Here is a 24,951-nt window from a genome sequence, read left to right as displayed (position 1 = left end):
GCTAATTAGCACCGAGCAAAAAGAACACCTGAGGCTGATGGGAATGTCATTATTTTTGCAGATATTTAGTCATAAACAAATTAAAATTTTGACCTGTTGACAGTGCTAATAAACATTACAGTTAATCCTGATGAGGACGTGAAGGTGTGTATTAAATTTAATGGCAATTCTTGCACTAGTTTTGCAGGGTTCTTAGGTGTGTCAGCATGTTGATGATGAGGACACTGTAATATTTTTGTAGATACATAAAATACCAAGCACTCAATCGAAGTCATCTCACAATCCTTATTTATTTGTCCACAATCTTAAATCCGATCTATCATAAATCTTTAGTATGTAAATGATATTTCAGTAAAACCTTTCCCCCACAATCATTTACAGTTCACACCAGAGAGTGAAAGCCTCCCTCTGACAAATCCAGCAGTAAACATCTACAATCACACTCACTAGATACAAATGAAAAGAAAGAAAAACATTCATAAACTGGCACAAAGGCTCATGGGATACAGACGGACAAAAAGCCCTTTCAAAAGTGCGTTATACAGCAGTCATGTCGCGATGCCTTCAAAACAGAAGCTCCCATTCAAGAACAATAAAATAGACAAATATGTTTCCCCAATGTATTTGGCAATATATCACTCTTCTTACTCAGATATGTATAAAAAAGTCATTTTTCCTTATCTTCCTTCTTATTCTCATGTTCAAAATATAAGTTACAAAATGGTTTTAAAATAGTGGAAGACATCTGGGAATTTGTAAATTCTCTGTTGAATAGCAAAGCAATGTTTCAGTATATTCAAGTCAGTATGATTTAATGACCATAGAAGACACGTTTGAGAAATAAGGTCAATTTCAACATTAAAGCCTTCAAATAAACGTCCTTTTAAGACAAGTATAAAAGTGATTTTTGGACTTGTATTATTTGAAGGCTTGTCGCAGAGATTCCTATTTCTGTTTGACACACTGCAGACTTTGTTTAGGTTTACATCACACAGCAACAGTAAACAACTAACATCTCTTTCCATCTAGAAAAGCACTCTATAAATAAGAAAGTTTCCTTATTATAATCATGTTTCTTCATCTAAAGGCTTTATGCGTGTCAAGAGAAAATGTCATTGCAGCTTCTACCTTCACTAAATTAATATAATGATTTAATAAAAAAAATCATCACCATATGTCAGAACATGAGTTATGACTGAAGTTAAAACTGAATGCATAGAGCTCATAAACTGCAATAACCATAAACACACAGAATTAAAGCATGTTTCCTGAAAACAATTGCAACCGAATGACGTGGCAGTGTAGCGGCTTATGCAGAAGTCCTGCTTCTTCCTGTTCTGCTTCATCATAATTGCAACACAACAAATCCATTTCTTGTAATTTCCCAACAGCTGAAAAGGCAACAGTGTTGAGGACACTACTGTGTGTGACATGAGCATGAATTTCGAAACAGATTACAGTACATGCTTTGGACACAGATAATATGAGGAGTGAGTTACTCCTCCTGTATTCTGCAACAGCATGACACCATTTTAAAGTGTCAGTAACATTAGATGATTTGTTAAAGGTATGTTTGTGCATTTAGAACAAAATTCAGTTGAGGTTACGGATCCATTTTTTAAACTTGACATAATTTAGACGTCTAAAACAACTAGATTCTGTATAAAATTATTTTCAACATGAGTCTCCTCCTTTACAGTCATGTCTCATTCCTGTAACATTTACATGATGATAAATTCTGATGTAATTTTGTAAACTTTTAAAGATTTTGCTGAACCATTGACACTGTGGTAGCTCTCCCTTTAATATCTCTGGGTGTATCGGTCCATTAATCAATCAATGAGCAGGATATGATTTATGGCAATATTGTATTTTTAGAGTTTTTTGCATCAATGTGATTAAGTACCTTCATTTGCCACGTCAAAAACAAACATTTCTGCCCAATTCTTTTATCCATAAACAGTTGATTTTCTAGAAAATCTATTAAATCATGATAAATATTGATATCACACATACCGTGGTAGGGCTGTAATGATGATGGAATTTGCCTTGCGGTGATTAAGGGTGGCTCACCAGCACAATACACAATATTACAGCCAAGTTTTGTTTTTGGAAATTACTTCATTCTACCTCATGTTAGTGCTTTGTTAATAAGCTTAACTGTCAGGCTATTAGTAGGGTTTATTGTTGCTTTTTAAATTACAAAAGTGACAGTTTTATAACAAATTAAATAGCCTACTTGTTCACTGTTAGATGCAAAACACAAACTTGCACAGAAGTCTTTTAGCTGAGATGCTTTGCTTGCATCTGGTTGCTATGATACAGAATTTCTGCGCAAGTAAAAATGGCATCTTGATCTGGATGAAGAGAAGGCTGGAGCAGTACTAACGTTAGGTAGGTACTAGGTTACATATTAATTTCTCCTCCATTGTTGTTGTTGTTCAGCGATGTGACGGTTGGTCTTGGTGGTATTTGTCCCGCCCCTCCTCTTCTGTGAGTGGACAGCTGGGTAAAAAGCGACAGTGACAAGCAGCTGCAGCTTTTCACCCAATTTTTCAACTGTTGGCGATCATTAATAAAGCAGCAAACGCTCAGCACTTCGTCACACTGCTGGCGTTTGTAGCATAGTGTAAATACGTGGCGCTCCAATGCCATCACAGTAAAGACATGAATGAAGCAGTTGTGGCAGTTGCTTGCCATTACCCTGGGTTGGTTTGTCATAGTGCAGTATTGCAATATTGCAGTACTGCTGTAGAGGATTTTAACCATATCTCCCACTCTTTTGTCACTGTGCAGAGCGCACATTAATCCCATTTTAAAAGACAGCAGTCTTACTTTATGAGTCAAAGAAACTAATGGGAACAGACCGTTATTTATCAAACAACTGCACCTGATGCTGAAGAAAAATATGCAGCTTTACTTTACAAGTTTTTCACATTCAAATATGCAACAATCTTCCAGCCATCTACTGTAGGAGTGAAGTTCAATACCCTTAGTGCTACAGTTAAACTACAATGTCAGGCTTTTATAAAAGGTAGTGCATGCTCACATTCAATAGTGTAACATTGTTTTACTTCATTGTTTTTTTTTCAGCTTCCTCATGATCAGAATTCATCTGATGTGCAACACCTCGTGATCAAGTCGCCCGCCGAGAGACGTTTTTAAAATGCCGTAACCTTCATTGAGATTGTTAAACGTCAGTAGACTCCGACCCAGTCGCCTTGAAGATATGCGCATGAGCTTAAACACCCTGAATGTGTTTCATAAGTCAGCCTCACACCTGCTTCTCTTCCTGTCTGGTTCAGAGGAGGTCAGTTCCGTCGTAGACCACAGGCTTGTCTAAACTCAGATGATACAGCACTTTCTTTGAGATGAACCTGATCAACAGGAAAGAGGAACGTTAGCTTATGTTCACACCTTCTGGTCTAGTTCTGAGATAATAGTTGTTTGTGGTTAACAGGATTTTTAGCAAACACACAAAGAAACACATATACCACACATACACACACACACACACACACAGTGACTGACCTGGAGAAAGAGTTGTCAAAGACGAGTGTGTATTCTCCAGCGTTTCTGACTTTCAGTTCCCCCTGGATTGTCTCTTTGTGGGAGTTACAGCGAGTCAGAGGGATCAAGACCTGTGGAGATCAAAGGGGAGAAATCTTGTTTAACATTTATAACTGCAGCAGAGAAATATGTAGCTGCATTTATTGGGTACAGATCTGAAAGGGTGAGAGAATGACATGCATTTTATCAAAACTAAATTCAGTTGAGAATCTGCTGATCAAATCTTTTTCACATTGTTTGGTTGGTGGGGATTACACTGTTTTAACTCAGTATCATAACTAAACCAAAGGGTGTTCAACTTTGACCAATAATTGGTTTCTACTCTGCAACATTCATTAACCCTGCCCTGGTTCATTTTGAATGAAAATGGCATTTGCTCTTCACTGGTTGTGCTGCTTTACACCTGCAGAAGTGAAAACACAGTGGAAATAATATGTTTTGTACTTCATCATCAGCAAACATAATATTTCTGCATGCACAATCCACTGCTGACGGTCACAGAATATGGTGGAACACTGGCAGTAGGCTGAGGCAGACCTACTCAGCTTATCAAACAAACCACAAGTCTTCATTTTAACATGATGGATGGTTGTGAAATGTCTCAGCAACAGTCTTAAATCCTTAAATCATTCTGCAAATACTGCATTTCACAGTTGCTTGGCTGATTTTGATGAAGTCCAGCCACAGTTTTTTAATGGGAAAATTTGCCACCTTTTATGCAGATGTCCAATCAGTGTAGATTAAAGCAATAAATTCATCAGTGCATGTTATTTTGACAGAGAAAATTAAGTTTGCAGCTGTTAAATCTGTAAGTCTTCCTTCTTTTAAGTGCCGTCATTTGATGTGACTGTGACGTAGTTGTAAGGAGGTAGAACTATAGTTTGGATTTCATCTCTGGCAGCCAGTGGATGTGCTCTAGATGTTGCTCAAAAATAAAACTTTGTTGTTTTCTTCGCTTGTATTGCAAAATAGCTGTTTCCAACAATGAAAATGAAGAATATATTTCACAGGGTTTTGGCTGACTCTGATATTCCGCCATATTTATTTGAGCCAGACCATACGGCTGAAGAAATGTAGCAGAGAGAAGCCAAGACTACCTAATGCATGGCTCTGCAACTAGCAGCACTCAGCTTTCTCCGTCAATACAGCATGCACTTAGGATTTTTTTTTTTTTTTTTGCTTCACTATACTATGTTTACCATCAACACTGACTGGACACCCACATAAATTTGGTGGTAAATTTTCCCCTTAAGGCATTGAGATGAGGTATTGTGTATTGTGTATACCTTGGCCTGCTCCAGTGGAGTCTCTGCACTCTCCCTGTAGACCACACTGAAGGAGATGCTCTTTGGTTCAGAGGTGAACGTCCAGGAGACAGTGGGACCAGGCCCGCTCACGGTGATGGGGATGGTGCTGTAGCAGCTGGACTTGATGAAGAGCTCTCGGGAGCTGTCCCCAAACCCTGAGATGTCATCCACTGTGAAGTGGACAGAAAGCCTACAGCACAGGGAGTAAAAGTGATGACAAGAAAGTTCACAATATTGTTGTAAAGTGTTTGTATATTTGTGTATTATTTGCTTGGTGAAAGAGATCGAATTAAATGCAGTAGAACCAGAGATAGTCTTTTTGTTCTTCTTCCTGGTGCCTACATTACTCAAAATGTAGGTCGTCCGCTCACAGTACAGTTGGAGATTTAGAAGTGCTATGCTAGTTGTGGCTAATACAGGTTTGAGGCTCTAGCTCTAGATGAGGAGCAGACTAAAGAGGCCTGGTTAGCTTCCTTCTGTCTTACTCCACACTCCTGGATATTTTTCATTTTCGTTTTCTGTGCTAATAATTCATCAGATTTCACCAGACGAAAACACAGACTAAAAGTTCACAATATATCTTAGTTGTGGGGATAGGATTTAGCACTTTGCTTAATGGCACTTCACAGAGGCAGGTGCATGCTGACGCTACACATACCTCTAAATTACACAATAAACAACACACTGGTCCCACAACATGTACCAAGTGGCATTTACGGAAGTACTCCATCCCACACATGAATTAGCTTCATGTTTCACTTCCCCGTTTTGGTATTTAGTGCGAACTTTTAACCAGAAGTATATACAAAAAACTTCCTCTGAAAGCTTAAAGTCTAACTTTGTGACCACACCCACGTGTAAACACAACTATGCTGCGCTTTTCCAGCGTAACTTTCACCGCATGTGAAACTCACGTGAGATCTCCAGACTTCAGCAGGCAGATCTCTGCATCCTGCACCGCAGCACTGAGGTCCTCGGTGTCCTCTGATGTGAGGTCTCCTGCACTGGCACTGCTGTTTCTAGAAAGAGTGATGCATCTTTTACATTTTTAAAATCAATTTATGGAGAATTATTTTACTAAAGTGACAAAAGATCAAATAAAAACCGCTGTAAAGTTGTATGGAATGAAATAAGTGAATCAGAAAAACACTACAGTATCAAGGCAATAGAAAGGAGTCTTAGACGTGGCTCACGCAGTACACATATAATGAAAACACACACACACACACACACACACACACACAGCATTAACAGCAAGACAGTACACACACAGGCTATACAGGCCAAAGTGCAAATATGTGTATGTCTTATATCACTAAGTCACTATTTATAGGCAATGTATGTAGAAAAATGTTAAAGCTATGAGAAATGTGATTGAGTCATGAGGTAAATTTCTTTTCACCACTGCAAACATTTCTTGTTTCCTGACTGTGATGGCTGACAGAACTAAATTTGGAAAAGACAGACTATTATGAGGGTGACATGTTGCAAATAGAAAATCTGTTTCTGCGGTTGATATTATTATCTCATATCATGGTTTATTGACTCCCTGTGCCACACACATTCCCTCCTGAGTGACTTCATGTGAAATACTTACAGTTGTGCTGCCCCCTGCTGTCCATGTCCAGGAGAGCATGCGGTGGCAAAGGAGAGGGAGTCACTGTCGTAGACCCCGCTCACCTCTTCGTCTGTGATGATGTCAAAAACACCATCGTCCAGCTTCTCACCTTCATCTGCTCCTAGAAAATAAAAACAGGCTTCATGTTCATTGCTGCATTTTATACTCTACTCTTACACTCTTCTCTTACTGTATGTGTATGTCATCGTTTAAACCACTCCAATTTAAAGCAAGTGTGCCTTTACTTAAGCAACTGACTACTTCGGCATGCTTGCATGTGTTGGAAAGAGTGTGTGTTTTGTTACCTGGAACACCGGCCACAGCTCTCCCAGCCTGCAGCAAACGACTGAAAGGTGTCCCCGGTGTGCTGTTAGTCACTTCCTCCTGTGGGTGGCGCTCAACCACTGCACTGTGCTGGTTGTAACAGTCTCTGCAGCAGCGCTCTCTGTGGCCGCCCTGCTGGGTGCTGACTGTGTTACTGCAGCAGTAGTAGCAGAAGGGACGCCCACACAGTCTGGGAATAGACATATTATGATTAAGATGGAGGAAAAAAACATTTTGAAATGCAGATTATTATAGTGTGGAGGGGAATTAGTATGAAATTGAGTGGAGTTTTTTTTTCTTCTTAGCTTTAAGAGCAGGTTTCAAATCAATTCCTACAAAGAGTTTTACATCTTTAACGATGCATCTGCTAAAAGTACATTTCAGATGCTTTTTGAAACATTTCTTTAATTTAACTTAATTTGATTTAATTTAATTGTACATGTTGTTTTATTGAAATTACTGATACACTAATTTGACTGTTACAGAATTTAAAAGTACAAATATGGTCAAGATTCTGTGATGCATTAAGTCACAAGCAGCCATTACACTGCTTCTCTAATGAACTCTTTAACTCTCAGACGTGTTCATCAGCCTGCTCACTGTGTAAACCCTCACATGCATGATATCTGAGCCACCTGTTGCGACCCGACAAACATAAATATTTCACAAATTCCAGTAATCTGCAGTTGTTAACAGACAAATCCTGAAATCCAATTAGTGAAATGCTCATCCTCAAATTTTAATGCAACTTATCACATGTCTAAAACTGTTTACAGGTGCAACTTTCTTGATTCACTGACACCACATAGAGCGAGACCTGCTTCTACAAAGGCGCTGCAGCAAGCTGACATTTGTATTGCGTGTCGAAGAAAGCCATTCAGTTGGGTGTTGGGTGTGGACGTTATTTGTCTTTGGTTTTAGGGTGCAGTTAGTCAGTCTGAATGTGAAGTGAAATACAGAAATAAAAATGTCATTGGACCTCAGTTCCTGTGACATTTGATTGTCTTGGCCAAAACAATCACAAAGGGAAATGTCATTTTGGTGGCAGTGATGCACTGACTGATTTTGGCACATGAGTCACAGCCTTTAGATTTTGTGTATAAATGTGTTGAATATAAATTAGTCGTACTTGCTCTTAAAGGTCCAGTGTGTAGGATTCTGGAGGATATATTAGCAGAAATTAAATATTCAGAATTATATTTTCATTAGTTTGGAAGCACCTGAAACTAAAAATTGCTATGTTTTGGGTTGTTGTTGTTTTGTTTTTTTTTACCTCAGAATGAGCCGTTTATATCTGCATACAGTGCGGGCACTCTTCAGTTTGCCATGTTGTTCTACAGTAGCCAAGGACAGACAAACCAAACACTGGCTCTAGAAAGGGCCATTTGCATCGGCCATTGTAGTTCCCCTATATGCTTGACGCATGGGAGAAGTCCTTTACACTAGACCTTTAAAAATCCCCTCCAGCAAAAATCCAATTTTTTATCCCTGTTAATATGTACATAGTGTTTTTTATATGACATAAGACATGATGAGCAAAATAAGCAGTCAGTGACACGGCTGAGCATTTTCACCTTGAAACTGCTTGAAGGTGAGCAGGTAGGCTGAGCTGCAGGTGAGCGGCTGAGGGGAAGGAGTCATTTTTTATATCAAACTTCATCTGCACATACTAAATGAGGCAAAGGTGTAGAGTAACATCTAAACCATCTCATTGCATGAAGGGACTTTTTTTCACAGAAACAACTTCTAAATATGTAACTTTGATGAACCGAGATAAGATTTTAGGGGTTTGATTAAGAGTAACTTCCTCAGAGAGGAAGTTTAATGTTTTTAGAGGTATGACAGTGTTTCAGAAAATGCGTCATTACACAACTAGTTTAAAAGTAGCAGCACTGACTTTAGTACTTCAGTTGATCTGGTGAAATATGTTATATATAATACATTTGTTAATCATACAGAGGGCCATCTGACCTGCAGTTGTACTTGCGGATCCACCAGCTGAACTGACTGTGACAGCCCAGACAGTAGTTGACGTCCCTCTCCGTCTCCTCATCTCGTAGTTTCTGCTCAAACTCCAGGGCATCTGTTTTCTGCCACAGTGCATCTTTCTCCCTGCAAAAAGCACCAGCAAGCATTTTCATTTATTTCCTAAAAATCACCTGTGTACTACAGATTACACTATCTAGATGTTTTGTTGGTAGCCATTTGAAAACACAAACCCCAAGGCATTAGGCAAATTTCTGCATCATGTATCAACCCTGCTTTGCGCATATTTAAATCAAACTAACCTCATGTACAAAAAAGAAATAGTAAACCTGAGGTAATATGAAGCATGTATGTACCTGATGAGTTCTACAAGCCGTTCTTCCAAATTGATTTTGGTGCGGTAAAGATCATCGAGTTCAGCAGCCGCCTTAAGATCAAAGCTCTGTTTGTCCTGCATGACTCTCCGTAGATTTTCACTCATCTCCTGACAGGTTCGCTGAGCCGCTGCCAGACCGTCCTCAGACCTGCACACATGCATATTCATAATATGTCCAGAGATTCTTGGGTGACTCTTATTGTGCCCACGCAGTTGTTATTTTTAGGCTTGAATTTTAAAAACAGCACAGAACAAGGACGGCAAATTCCAGGATAAGACATGCTAAATGAAAAATAAACATTCTGATCTAAACACACAAGATTAAAAACATTTTTCACAGAGCTCTAATTCGGTCCAGAATGTGTGATTATGAATACAGTATCTCACCTTGATAAATTCCTTTTCAGATGGATTATCTCGTCTTCTTTCTGCTGGATGAGATTTTCAGAATCGGCCATCTGGATGTTTTTCTCCTCAATCTGTTGGCAATATCTCTGATTCTCAGCCTGCAATCAGTACAGCAAAGCAAGACATTATTTCTGGTTCTTTGTGAATTATGCCTGTGACCATAATGTTATGATTACCTCAATTGCAGGTATACAATGTAACTGGAATTCGTGTTTTCATTTATCAGTCCTAGGCACATAGACCTGAACATATATGTTGTTGTGTTGTCTGCAGCACCCAGATTCATTTCCTCGCGTAAAACCACTTCCAATACCATGATTTAAACATCCTTGAACTGTTTGATGTCTGAGACAGTGCCCAGGATAACCTGATAATAATGTAGTACACAACATTTTGGCACGTGGCATCAGTGTATCCTCTCACCTCTAGCTGTTTGAATTTGTTCTCCAGGTCGGCCACTTTCTCCTGCTCAGCCGTCAGCTGTAATTTCACTTCCTGTAACTCTTGATCCAAAGTCTGGATGAAAACACACACCACAAATTCATGAAGTGATGACTTAACAAACATGGTTTAAAAAAACATATTACAGTAGATGTGCTGACATTATTAACAAAAAACAATTAAGTGGTGTGTTTGCATGCACCCAAATAACCAGGGCGCTCAGAGAAATCAGGTTACACAGATATTTGGAGGACGCATCTAGCTGCACTGTGGTAACCCTGTTATTGTGAACTCATGTTTACAAGCAGCAGGTCAGTAATTGAATTCTGCCCACAGAGTAGCTTTTCCTCACTGCACATTTGTGTTTGAATTTTAATGTTCAGCATCAGAAACTGCTTAATCAGACTTCTTGAGGTTATTTTATGTTGCTTTTAGTTTCAGTCTGACTTTGGATAGGATTATTCAAAATGGGAAAATGCATCAGTACATAAAATTCTCTCCTTTCATGAGACACTGATACTTTACCTCCCTGAAGTCTGGGTCATATGTTAAAGCTGCACGATATGAGGAAAATAACGCTGTATATTGGGTTAACATTATTACTTGCAGTGAATAAGATATTAAAATGTACTCACTCCTGTCTCTCTGCTGCTTTTTTCAAAATAGCCAATTAGAAACCAGGTTCCCCATACACATGGCAGAGCAATCAGGTTTCTCTGATTCCCTAGCCTGATTAACACTAGATTCCTCATTTACACAATGTTTAGGAAGCCAGCTAACAGGACAAAGCCAACTGTAACCAGGTTACTTAAGCGCATGTTAACACATTGACGCGTGCTTAACTTCTTAATTTGTGGCTGACCTGGAGCTGGCCACCTTGGCTCATGGCTTGGCTGCTGAGCTGGAACCGGAGTGCCTGGATCTCCTCCTGACTCGTCTGCTGCAAAGCTTCGGCCTCCTGTTGGGCCTTACTCAGCTTTTCCTGCAGCTCCTGCTGGGTTGCCAACGAACCCTCCTCGTCACGGAGCTGATCGAGGAGTCGCTGGTTCTCCTGTGTCAGCTGCTCCATGCAGGTGTTCAGCCTCTCAGCCTCCTGAGCTGCCTCCTCATCCAGCTCTTGCAGCCGTGTTGACAAGCCCTCCCAGCGAAGGCGAGCCTCTTCGTTCTCGGCAGTTAGCATACACACGTGCACGCCAAGTTCAGCTGTTTCTGTGTTGGCTCTGTGGAGTGCCTCCTTGGCTTCGCTGTTCTCCAGACACAAGGCTTCGTAACGCTGCTTCAGTTTATTGAGCTCTTCTCTGGAGGCCGTCACCTCTGCAGCAAGACCTGCTCGAGCCAGAGCCTCGCCGTCACGCTCCCGGATAATAGCCTCCTCTCGCTCCCGAGATCGGAGAATCTCATCCACATGACGGCGGTTTAGCTCCTCTACCTGGGCTTTGAGTTGTTCTGCTAAGACACGCAGGTCCTCTCTGGAGGACTCAGTCACCTCCTGCAGTGCCTGAACTTTCATCCTTTCCTCAGTTCCTGCTAGAAGCTGAGCCCTGAGGTCGACCACCTCTTCCTGGAGCCGGTGCACCTCCCTTAGGTTGAGCTCCAGTTGAGCCTCAGCTATTACTAGCCTGAACGGGGCCTCTTTGGTTTCCATTGAAGATGTCTGATGCTCATTGTGAAGCTTCTGCATTTTTTCATTGCTCTCTGCAGCGCCCTTTTCATCGTGCAGCTCCCCAGTCCTGCTCTCCAGCTCCTCTGCCCTGGCTTGCAGACGCCCACATTCGGCAGTCTGGTCTCTGAGTTTAGCCTCAGTTTCCTGGAGTTTTTCAAGTAACTCTGCTTGGCTTCTTTGGGACACTGTGAGGTTCTTGTCCAACTTTGTAGCTTTGGCAGTGAGTGAGTCCAGTTCCTGTTGAGCTGTTGCTAACTGCTTCTTCAACAAGGACTGGACCTCAAGAAGCTCCCTGTTCTCAAGCTCTAGCTTCTTTAATTTGGCGTCAGAAACTTCCTTCTGGAGGAGTGCCTTCTGGGCAATCTCCTCCAGATGCAGATTTTCATCGAGAAGTTTCTTTTCCCGATCTTCCACACACATATTTGCAGCCTCAACTTGGCCCTTTAAGTGCTTCTCAGAAGCCCTCAAGGAGGCTAGCTGGTCTAACAAGGCTGCCCTGCTCTCAGTCAGCTCTATAATGCTCCCCTCAGTTTTTTCAACCGTTTGGAGTAGCTTAGCATTCATTTCCATGAGACTGTCGCATTGGGCTCTGTAGTCCTCAAGGTTCTCACATGAAACCGCTTCATTATCAGCAAGTCTAGAGCTCAGACTTTCTTTCTCAACATTTAGCTTCTCCAACTGCTCCTCTAAATGCTTGATTCTCTCTGAACTAACAGCAATCTCTTTCTCTCTGTTTTTTAGAGCTTTACTTAGATCCAGGAGCTCGGTCTCGAGTTCCTCATTCTGGCTACTGCTCATGCTACATCTCTGCTCCACCTCTTCCCTCTCCTCTTGCAGTCGCCTTCTCAGATCCTCAGCCTGACGTTCTCTGCACTCCAGTGATGCTTGTAGATCCTGAAGCTGGGCTCTCAAGTTCCCTGTCTCCTTCTCTTTCAAACTCAGCGCCCCCTGAATTCGACCAACTGCACTTTGGAGCTCCTCCAGGCGTTTGAGTGCCTCTACGTGTTCATCTTGAGCACCGGCTTTTACTTCAGCCAGCTTCTCCTCACTGTTCCTCAGCTCTTCTTCCCTGAGTTTAAGTTCCTGGGACAGGCGCTCAGAGTGCCTGGCCCTATCCTCAGCCTCTCTCTTTGCCTCCAGTCTTTCTTCCTCTGCTGTCTTGACTTTATCCAGGAGCTCCTGGATTTTCCAGGCCGAGTCACAGTAGCTAGTGGTTTGTTGTCCCTTTTCTTTAAGAGCCTCGTCCAACTTTGAGAGAAGCTCCATATTTTTGTTCTCAGCAGCTGTAAGTCTATCTTGAATTTCACTGTTTACTGGTTCCCTACAGGTCTGAAGGTGGTTAACTGTTTCTTGGTTACCTTGGGCTGCTGTGGACTTCTGAGCTAACTGGCCTTGAAGGTCTTTAATCACACCTTTTAGCTCAGCAGCCTCTTTGTCCAACTCCTGAACCCGCACCAGAAGCTCTTGCTGTCTGAGCTCAGACTGGTCGAGCTCAATGCGCAGGTTTTCTGCGATGCTGCAAGGAGAGGGTTCCCCCAGTTCACCCAGTTCACCAAGAAGACTGTGGTCTGGGATTGGGAGGAACTCCTGCGCCTGGTCAATGAATGAAAACAGGGAGCATTAAAGTTCAAACACATTTACATAAATATTTGTGCAAGAATGTCTATATAAAATATGAGCATGTGAGTACCTGTGAGTGTGCGTAGCTGCTAACGAGACTGTTGATGCTGGAACAGCGACTGGGAGGCCTCCACAGGAAAGCTGACGAGGCAGTGCCTAATGTTCGCCTTCGATGTAATGAGACATTAAATATTAAGGTCATTAAACCTACAACATGACATCCAGCTGATGAAAAAACGGATGTCGTTTTTGACAGAAAAGAGGAACTCAAGTTGACAAAAGCAAATATTTAGGTGGCTCTATAGCAACACTTTGTTCTGACACAATGTTCTGACACAGAATGAATACCAAGTTCATACTATGTGACAGAGGTTTAATATATGTAAATGGGTGAGGTCTATATCTGGTTGTTGATTTTCAGAGGAATTCAGAAGAAGACTGCAAAAGAATAATAATTTAATGACTGAAAAAAAAGGCTAAAAAAAAAAAAACAATTTCAGAGACAAAATGATTATGATAATCTATAAACAGCACCATTTGTAAAAACTATCTCCGTACGTGTTGAATGTGCCTGTCTGTAATTTACAACAGCACATTTTTTTATTTCTGCATGTTCAGCTGACCTCTTGTACACTAACTATTACTTTGTAAAAAGGTTATGCTACCAGTTAATTAAAAGTTTTCTAACTGAACACTGTCTCTATTTTTCCTATAACTGGTGACAAATTACACTCTGAAATTTCTCATGAATTTGCAACTCACAATGTCACAATGTACAACCACTTTTCAGTTGTTTTCTATGATATTATTCACAAACAATGGGACCCAAAATGGGACCCAAAAGTGTATACCATATGACACATTCACTTCATAGTTTGCATTCAAACTTCAAATGACATTAGATTAGTAACCTGACTGCAGAGAAAGCCTATTACTTGAATGACAGAGCAATAGTTGTCATATATCAAGTTATTCATCTCTAGTACAGTGATGAAACTGTTTCCATCCAGTCATGATCAATGTGAAAACAACTAACTGTGTTTTGTGGGTGTAATTTCTGGCTACTTGTGGGGAAATGACAAGCAGAACAAGTACTGTATTTACCCTCAAGCATATGCTAGACTGATACAACAGAAATATAAGAGTGTTCACCATATCATACATACTGTATCTATACTGTTGTATGCACTTCTACAAAATAGCCCCTGAAATCAATACTGCATTTGTGAATTTAATCATCTTTATTTTTGTTTATAATGTGTGTGACAGGTGTTGTACCAACTCCTTTTCAGGGAATCTTCCAGATCATAGTTTGTGTTGTTGTGGGTGTTGCTGCATTGCACTGTATTATAAGATTCAACCAATTATCTCAATAATTTGCTGCAGCACAACAACACAAATGAGGCTTTTAAAAAACTGCGTCCGCTGCCTGCAGAGCAACTGCAAATTGATGACATGGAAGTGAAAAGTTTTGGCAAAGGTGCTGACGTGAGCCACAGTGATCAGTGTTCACACATTGTCAGCACCCACTGACTCTCACGCACACACATTTGCACACTCTCGAGTAAAAAAAGAGCTGTGAATGTGCAGAGTGATCAGATAATTAAGTGTTACTTCAAGTGGTGAAATACCCAGTATCGCTTCACCACAATCCTACATTAGGTGCACTAAACTGAGGTGTAATTTCACATTACTTAAGGGCTGTCTCCGACAGATTCACAAATCATTTCCAAACCCGAGGCAGAAGAACTATGAGCTTTTGTTTTTATTAAGTACCTGTGATTTCACCTAAACAACAACCACACTCAAGTTTGTATTTTTCTTAAACAAAAGAAAGGAAACTGCCAGCTGTAAAAGTGTAAACAGATGTTTCTAGGAATTGTTTACCTCGCAAATGCTGGCCAATCTGCATCAAGGTCATAACCTCTGGCTGCCACGTCAAATTGGATCTGGTTGAGCTCATAAAGATGGTTGATTATGTCAGCAGTGAGGTGAGACTTGAGAAAGGGACTCCGAGCATAATACCAGTCACTGCGTGAGAGGAATACAAAAAAAAAACAACAACATAAAACACAATACTGACGACAGGGGAACAAAGACACATATTTCCTTATGTGACATAAATGTTTATACTGTTGGCTAATCATTGTGTTTGTTTGTGTTAAGAAAATATAAGATAAGACCACATAGTATAAAATCCACTGATCCAATGCAGGGACAGACAGCATAAATAAAAGCATGACAAATACAAATAAAGGTGCTATATAAACAATGGAGACTAGTGGTGGGGGTAAAAGAATACATTCACTTAAGAATCACGGTTTTTACTTTTGATTCTAAAACACAAAAATTGATTTATTACATTATAAATAAAGTCATGTTGTGGGTAGTCGGACACAGGATGTAGACTGCTGATATACACCTGCCATTGGCCACAAATTACGGACAGAATTCTCCTCGCTTGTGTCACCATTTTCAGAATCCCTGTCACTACTTTTAGCACTGTGCCAGCACTGGAGAAAAGTCTGGTTGAACCCATGAGTCCGCACTATGGGGGAAAAAAATGCGCTGGGTTGTTTTTATCTTTTAACAAATCCCTGTCCTCTTGGGCAGCACTAAGCCGAGGATGTAGCGGCAGTGCTCTTGCATAGCAGTGTAGAGAGGGAACTTGTTTTGGTGAAACATTTGCACATAGAGCACAAGCCCTTGGATTACAGTGGCTAAATTCCCACAACAAAAAAACAGCACGTATAACATTAAAAGACATTTTAGCATGTAGGTAGCTGACAGCAGCAGACAAAGCTGTAGTGATAGAGCACTTCTGTTTTATTTGTGTTGTACACACAATAGTGTCCAACTTCTATCTATGGACATGTTGCTACAGTGTTTCTATGCTCACAATACAGCATAATGCATTGTTATTAACTGCTATTGCTAACAACATTGCAGTCAACATGAGTATGATATCATTACCAGCTCCGACCTCCAACTTCTGGGGTAAAAGAAACACAGCATTTATAGTTATCGCATTATTAAGTGGTATTGCGCTTCTCATCTAACTTTTGGCAAGACAGCAAATATGTGTATTTACCAAAATAATGAACTACTTCTATAAATACCAAAATGGCACTTGAAAGAATGTCATCACTTGGTTAAGGTTTCTACAGACTGTGTGAGATTGGTTAGCCTATACAGCATGTGGTACAGTACCTGACCTGAGCTGACACACACACACGCACACACACAAAATACAGTCTGTGACACACACGCACACAATCTGTTATTGAGAGACAGGCAGCCTACAGTGTGTGATTTAATGTATTTTAACTTATTATTTCCCTACACCAGAGACACTCAACTTGCTTTGCCTGGAGGCCAATTTTGCAACATGGCAGGAAGCCAGGGGCCAGTCGCAGCAAGCAGCATAGGTCAGGTGTATGAAGGTGGGTTTCTCGTATTTAAGGACATTCGGCCTCGCCTGAAATTCTGTTGGTGGATCCTGCCCTGGCACTTCTTGATAAACAAGCTCTATTTTTATACCTTTTTATGTACTCTGGTACCATATTTACATTAAAAGCACAAAAAAATTCCCAAAGAGAATTAATTTATTTTAATTGTAAGTTAGAAAATTGGGTAACACTTTACTTGAGGGTATCTACTCAGAGGCGCTGTATGTAAGAATGTGGCCAAAACGGTTACTGCACTCAAATTCAAAATACTGCTGCGCGTCGTGTCCGCCCCCCCTCCCCTATAGATTCAAGGTTGCTGGACAGCGGCACGCTGGAGACTAATTTGTTTGCCCACGGGCGGCTGCCGTGGCAGGGCCGCGTCGCCGCGTCCTTGATCTTCGGTTTTCCAGCGGACCGTTCGAGCAAGTCCGGCTTCTCTGCTGCTAATGCTGCTGCTGGGATACAGCGGAGGAGAAGGCGGCTGCTAATGCTATGTACCGGGACACTGCTAACGCTGCTGCCGGGATACAGCTGAAGAAGAGCCGGCTGCTTTGTCATGACAAGTTGACATTAAATTTGCTTGGGATGTCCTTATCATGACAACTTGACATTAATCAGAATGACATTACCAGAAGATGTCTTTATGTTAATGTCAAGTTGTCATAATCAAGACAACCCAAACAATGTCAACTTGTCATTACAAAAAACGAATGACACTTAATGACAGCAGTCATGAATGTTTATGACATGTACATAATGTTCATGACCGTGCCATGTCATAGTTATGACAGTGTCATGTCACCCTTATGTAGATACCCTCAAGTAAAGTGTTACCAAAAAGGGTTGTGGGAGCCACCCAGCACCCTATTGGGTCAGATCACTGCCTTACACTCACTTGCTATAGAAATGTAAATCACAAAAGACTATCCTGGTTAAATGAGGCCAAAACTTTTGTTTGATGAACAGCTGAGGAAGTGAAACGTGACTGTAGGTGTGTATGGTTAGGTTGTGTGGCTGTTGTGTTTTCTGTGAAAACAGAAATAAGACATAAATCAGGAAGGGATTCTGGTCACACTTCCAGACAATAACAGGACACCACAACCCTGTAGAGTACAGTATAGTACCTCAATGGGTGTCGAACGTGAGGCGTCTCAGCAGCTTATAGGGACCAAAAGTAAACACAATGCATTTGTGTGCGTGTGTCCTCTAACCTTGTGACCTTCTGGTTTATAAGACACTGCTGTAGTGTGTCAGCAAGACGCTGGTGAACGAGTGAGTAGCGGATGAAGGCCCTTCCTTTCCCCAGTGATGTCTTCAACTGAGGACACACAAAAATATACACTTCAGTGTATTTGCACATACACACAGAGAAAAAATACCTCACTGCGATGTGGACTGTCCTCAGTAGTCTGTCGGTTTAGGCTATACAAAACAAAAAACAGATACAAAAGCAAACTTCTAAAACCCTTCATACGCAATAATAATCATACCCCAGCAAGTAGCTTATTTCCTTCCAAAAATCAGTCCAAAATCCAAAGATATTTGTCTTACAATGATATAAAACAGAATGTAGATTTATTGAAAATCGACAAAATGACTCAAACACAATCAAAATTGTTGTTGTTTAGTTTTCTGTTTATTGATTAACTGATTAATTGACTCATTTCAGCTCAAGTTTAATGTGGAACTGTGTCGCAGCAAACAACACTTAAAGATGTCTAAGTTTAAAGATAATCACTGCATAGACGCTGAATTTACAGTATCTGTCAGTACATCCAGGCTCCTCAAATACATTAGCAGATGGAGGGATTTAAGTAAGACAACAGAGCCACAGATCTACCAGAAGGACACCAGCTGGAGACTGATTTACGTCAGAGACTGACCGACAAGAAACATGAAGAGTAGAAGAAGAGTAAAAGTACCAAAGGTTTCACAAGTAATTAGCTCGAAGCTGGTACTGACTAAACTATGTGACTTTTAAAGACGTAAAATACTGACTGTTGTAAATCCCTGAGGAAACTTTAAACCAGAGATATGTTTTGCTAATAAATGATTTTCCTAAAGAATGGAATAATAGCCAAACAAACGCTCACATAATTCAATGGTTGATGACAGAAAACTGACTGGCAACTATTTTGATGACTGATTAATCGTTTTAGTCCCTTAAAAATATCAAACATTTGCTGGTTCACATAAGTTTAGATTATCTGCTTTTCTTTTTCATAAATAGTATGACCGACTTTTGGTCGGACAAAACAAGAAATCTGAAGATGTCAATCATTTGTTGCAGCCCTACACTGCACCACAATACTAATCCCCTTCAAAATCAGGATGTTTATTCTCATGTAACTGTAGCATACAATATTAAAAACGTGTTAGTAATACCATGTTTGAGAGGGACAGTACCATCATATCCAGACAATCAGCGTTAACAAAAGGATAGTGAATCAGAGTCATTTCAGTTTGACACATTATACTGGGTTCCTACACATTTTGACCAATGAATTTTCAAAACTTCTCCATAACTTTTCCACAATATTTTACCCTATTTCCATGACTTTATTTACCTAGTTAAAAAAGGTAAGCAGATAACTGGATTAGGCAATAGACTGGTTTACAGTTGGTTGTTGTCTCAAAGCTATATCAATGCCCGCCATGCTGGAAGCAGAAACATAATCTGGCCTTTATATGTGTCTGTGCCATCTGTTGAGCAGCCTTTTGGTTGCCTTGGTGCTCTTTCCCTCGAGCATGGCTGACGAGAGCTGCTTCACCCATGTTATCAACGCCCAAACGTACCTTCAGTCTGGATAGGGTCTGCCTCTCTCTAGAGCTGTGTACTGGTTGCTCGAAAGCCATCATTAAGCTCGTACTTCACAGGCATTTGCAGATAAGCGACATTAGATTGTAACATTACTTGCTCATTAGACATTCCCACAGAAGCAGGGTGAAGGTTTCTAGAGCAACTTTACTTTCTTCCAAGGTGCATGAAGACGGAAGATAAGATAAAGGCTTTACAAACTTTACTGTAAGGCTGACAGGTTTCGACTGGATGACCCTGATGAATGCCAGAGGCCTAAACACGTTGGTATTATACTACAAGTGTTGCGTTCAGGTTCAAGGCCTTTCATTAGACATTCCCACCACCAACTAGCTGCACACGCTAATGTGAATCATGTGATACTAGTGACATTTCAATGATAACATTTACATTTTACATTTAACATGTTTTGGGATTCTCATGATCGTATTTTAAATGATTGCCAGAACTATATTTATTCAAAACTTTTCCAAAACATTCGGTTCACTCCAAACCATTTACAGGCCTGAAAAACAGTTTTTCTAATTTCATAGCTAGGTGGGAACCCTGATTAACTTGGCATTTTGTTCATTTTAGATCAGATTATCACTTACTTATTTACTTTTTAGAGATTAAAGCTAAAACCAGCAGTCAATTAAATGATATAAAGGTGTTTGACAGTGTAAAAAAAAAAAAAATAAATAAATATTACAAATATTTCAAGAATCAATTCACTGAAGACTTTTTTCAAGCAAAGAAAAAAAAAACATGCTGGTTCTAGCTTCTTAAATGTGAGGATTTGCTGCTTTAGTAAATTTAATAGCTTCATATCTGAGACTGTTGGTCAGACAAAACTAGCAAGTAGAAAAAGTCACCTTTGGGATTTAGTAAATTCTGTTAGGCAACATTTCTTACATTTTATAAACTAAACAATTAATAAAATAAATAATCAGCATATTCACTGAAACTATAAAAATGTGTTAGTTGCAGCATAGCTAGTATACTCCAATATATAAGACAAAAAACAGCTTTTAAAACACACAAAATAATTAATATCAGGTTAACAGAAGGTTAAACAAGCAACAAATTAAATACAGTACAAACTAGGACTAATTCAGCGACAGATATTTCAGTATGAAGCTCACCACTGTGAATTCCCAGGATAGCGGGTGAGGAAGGAACAGGTGTAAGGCAGCGAGTGAATTAGCAGCGCTGAGTCGTACTGTACCTGACTCACCAGAGGATTAGTTCCATGGTTATACAGTCACCATGTATTTGTGTGTCTGCTTGTGTTGCACGACATGGCAGGGCCGACACACCGAGGGTGTGTGGGTGTGTGTGTGTGTGTGTGCGTGTGCGTGAGGAGGATTACCTCGGGGATGGACTTTACAAAACGGATGCCATCGTTAGCTCCCTTGATCTTAATCAGGCAGTCGCAGAAGTAATCCCAGTAGTCTTTCCTCTGACCAAGAAAGGTTGTCTTCTCTTTCTGGTCAAACTAAGAGACACAAATCACCTCATTATGTACAGGTCTATCTGACAGTGCTGTGTACTGAATCACATCACAATTAATATCATTCCTATGAATGTCCTGCCTGTTTCACCTTAGTCTTTCCAGAGCTGTGGTTCCCAATCTGTTGGTCATGAGATTGCTTCAGTGGGTTATGAGATAATTGATTGTCGGGAAGGAAATATTTTGTTTCACCTTCATATTCTCTAATCAAAAAGACAGTCTAAGAGGTTTGGAGGAAAAAAATACTCTTTAGTAAAACTGCAACTTGTTGATATAAACAACCATGGTGAGGGGTCATTAGTGCTTCATTTTAAGGGTTGGTAATCCCTGGTTTAGCACACCAATTCTCAAATTCTTTAGCTTCTTACCAGGGTCTGAGATGAACTTTTTTCATCATCAATGTGGCAGGCAGGTATATCTCTTGTCTGCCACTCAGAAATTGTATTTGCCACTTTGAAAATCTACGCGCTAAATGAAGGAATAACATTTAGATCATGTAGACATCATTTAAGGTAAAAAATTAAGCCATTTGTATAGCTGTTCTTTTTATTGATGGTTACTGGATAGAATACAGTGAACCGCGACTGTCAATCAAATAAATAGAGTCCTACAGACAATACTGTTGCATTTATACAGCAGTCACGACATGTCTGTCTGCTGTGCCTTTTCTCTGGCTGCCAAAATGACGGTTGGCGTGACAATTTGATATGCCACTGCCAACAATTTACTTACATTTGGCAAGTGCTAATCTCAGACACCAGCTTCTGACGTTTATACTGTGGCAAAGTAATGCTTACTCATAACCTGTGTCCTTTCGAGGTTACTACTGCCCAGTTGGAAAGCACTGGTCTGGAGAGTTAGACGAGAAGTGTTGTTCCATTTTCAAACACAAACTGGATCATTCTGATAAACCCTAAATTCAAAATGTGATGAAGTTTTGTGGTATTAAAGTATTATGTGATATGGTATGATACCGTACCTGCAGCAGGTATTCTAGTTTATAGAAGAACTTGTGCAGGTTGCCGCTGTCATCAGTTACGGGTTCACCGCACTCCTTGTGTTCTTTACTCAACTCTAACACAGCATCTAAACAAGACAGTAACAGCAGTGTTAACACATACACAACAAGGAAAGTCCACACAGTGAAGTGCAGATCACAGCCAGGCAGCTGCCTGGGCTAATCACAGAAGCATCCCAGAAGCTAATAAAAATATACGCCTTGTCTACTTTTGACAGAGCCACAAGGCATCACACAGAGTGGATCGATTTCTCCTGCTAGCAAGCACTGTATATGAAATATGGATAGCCTAGAATATAATATGAGGATGAACGTATCTTTAATGACTAAAACAAAGCCATTAATATTTGATCTGTGTCATAACTGAACTTTTATGGCATTAACTTTGTGTGTAGGCTACAGCACAACAAAGTAGAAAACAACAACAATAAACACAACTTAAACAGAGGAACAATAGAATTACCGCAGAGTGGTTATATGCCTCCACAAACCCATCAAGTTGCACTTACAGTTTACATCCATGTAAGTGAAAACATGGATCCTTTACACACATTTTCAATCTTGCAGCACAGAAGATTCATACAATCCGCACTGTTTTAAGATGGACACCCAAGATTAGTGTCACCAATTCAGTATCTGATCAAATGTCTCCCCTTCCGTTCCTGAGTTATGAAGTTAAATAATGGCCAGAAAAGCGTTTTTGCAGAACATTATGACATCATAGTGAAGTGAACCTTTTGGATATAAAATGTCATTACTTCACCATTTTATCCTATTAGACATCTGTGTGAAATGTTGTCACAATAAGCATATGAATTCCTGACTTATGGCCAAAAAATGTTTTGTGAGATCACAGTGATCTTGACCTTTGACCTTCAACCACCAAATTCTGGTCAGATTATTTGTGCCAAATTTGAATAAATTCAGGCGTTTTTCAGATAATGCACTCATGAGAACAGGATGGACGGACATACATACATATGAACAGACGATGGACGGAGAGACGACTATCTGAAAACGTAATGCCTTAAGCCGCAGCTATGGCCAGTGTGGAGGCATAAAAACATGTAACTAGGCTACACAGCCTGCTCACTTTGGGCACTTATAGTAGAAGCACAAATATCAAGGAAAGAAATGTTGGCTGTTGAGCCATGATGATGGCCAAACTGGGGCCTGCACCAGACGGTAATGCTTGTTGTTTTTAGCTGAGCTGATTTCCGAAAAACTTGTGGCTCCTGCCAGCAAGTTGAGAAGAGAGAGGCGCTTTTTTTAAAAAGCAATTATTAATCACCAGGACCACAATTCATTCTTGAGTATACAGTCATAAACGTACAGAGCGAATTTGAGGCTAATTTTTATGGTAGTTTGGTTAGTTGCGGACAGACACACACACACACACACACACAACCAAACACATGATCCCCTCCAGGCTTACACCTGGCGGAGATAAATAGCAAACCATGTTCTTATATTCACACAGGAAACTAAACATTTTTAGAATCTGCACACTGTTTTTTGCTACCACAATAATTTTGTGACAGCACTGACTGTAAGTGGTGGTGTGTACTGTAGGTGTGAACGGCTTAATTACCATGCAGATCTCTGATTATCCTCTGCAGTTGATTATCTCCAACTGATGAGGAGGAGGAGGCCATTGTGGGTAAAGGGCAGTGTGGTCAGGAAATTCTGCATGTGGGGTTAAAAATAAAGAGATTATGATTATTTTTTGGATATTGCAGAAATGTCCTCGAGATGTAAACACTGTTCCTCCTTTGCTTGAAATGTAAAGAATGTATCTGTGCCCTAATAATGAATCACAGCAGGAAGGGTGTCTGTGAAATATGCCAAAGCTGCTTCCTCCAGGAGGTAAACATAAAAATAGTGCTGCCCTAAATTAGTCCACCCTGCTGTAAAGTCTCTTTAATAAAGTGTTACATTCTGCCAACCCTATAAGTGTTAAACAAATTAGACTATTTAAATATTACAGAGGGGTTTATGAATGTATTAAGAGGAAGAAACCACTTCAGTAAAGTTAGCAAAAATTTGCCTACAGTCAGAGGAGGAACAACATGTACATCATGACGACAGGTGAAAGCGTCCTGAACAGACCCCACTGACACATGAGTTATCCACCGCTATCCACCGTCGCCATTACAAACCACCAAATTGATTTAAATCACTTTCAAACGGCTTTAAAATGCAACAAACCGCGACATAAACATCGATTTGTCAAAGCTGGCGAGCGCTATCCTACATGCACCTGTTCCCAGCCCTTCATTTCCTGCTCGTATTTAACGTACATTTCTGTCACACACCATCACAGTTTGGTTGTAAATGAAGCCAAACAGCTCAATATTAAACAAACAGTTAAATAATGCACGTACTTGATGTGTAAAATTGTCCAGAGTGTCCAGTTTGTAGGTGATACAGCAGAAACTTGCTACCCGTTGGGAGGCGGGCACTGTGGATGATTGACAGGTGCAACGGATAAACAGGCAGCAGCAACCATCAAGTATGGTTGAGGCTGCGTCCTGCTGTGTAAACATAATATTCTATTAAATATAATGAAAGAATATCTATTAAAAAAATATTGTGATTATTATGACATAATTTGTTTTATTTGTAATACTGTTTAATTTTGACAAGAGCCAAAGTAGCTGACCAATAAAAAAACTAATAGCATCAAGATGCAGTGTATGATATGCAAAATATATGATCTGAATATTGCTCTATGGATTATTAAAAAAAACTTATCCTTAATTTAAGTCTTTAGTTTCATATATTTTTTATTACATGATCTGCTTTATTTCTTCTTTTTTTTTATGAATAATGTTTTATAAAATTCCATTAATTAAAACTGA

At 40.1% G+C, this 24,951-nt stretch overlaps 1 protein-coding gene across 1 annotated transcript; it reads right to left on the bottom strand.

Annotated features, from left to right (window-relative positions):
* Positions 1-271: 271 nt before the first annotated feature.
* On the bottom strand, positions 272-24,600 carry LOC117272195 (FYVE and coiled-coil domain-containing protein 1-like). Its single transcript, XM_033650974.2, has 18 exons — positions 24,475-24,600; positions 23,682-23,776; positions 22,052-22,158; positions 20,932-21,057; positions 17,974-18,080; positions 15,201-15,344; positions 13,384-13,480; positions 10,893-13,286; positions 10,013-10,105; positions 9,569-9,687; positions 9,162-9,329; positions 8,791-8,931; positions 6,801-7,009; positions 6,475-6,616; positions 5,792-5,896; positions 4,857-5,067; positions 3,532-3,641; positions 272-3,377 (listed from the first exon to the last, which is right to left on the bottom strand). The coding sequence occupies exons 2-18, from the start codon at positions 23,743-23,745 to the stop codon at positions 3,302-3,304; spliced, it is 4,413 nt and encodes a 1,470-aa protein (XP_033506865.1). The 5' UTR covers positions 23,746-23,776; positions 24,475-24,600; the 3' UTR covers positions 272-3,301.
* Between the last annotated feature and the right edge of the window lie 351 nt (positions 24,601-24,951).

The sequence above is a fragment of the Epinephelus lanceolatus genome, chromosome 12, assembly GCF_041903045.1.
Source record: "Epinephelus lanceolatus isolate andai-2023 chromosome 12, ASM4190304v1, whole genome shotgun sequence".
Classification (NCBI taxonomy): Eukaryota; Metazoa; Chordata; class Actinopteri; order Perciformes; family Serranidae; genus Epinephelus; species Epinephelus lanceolatus.
Note: the sequence above shows the minus strand (reverse complement) of the source record. Positions and strands in the feature narration are given on the sequence as shown.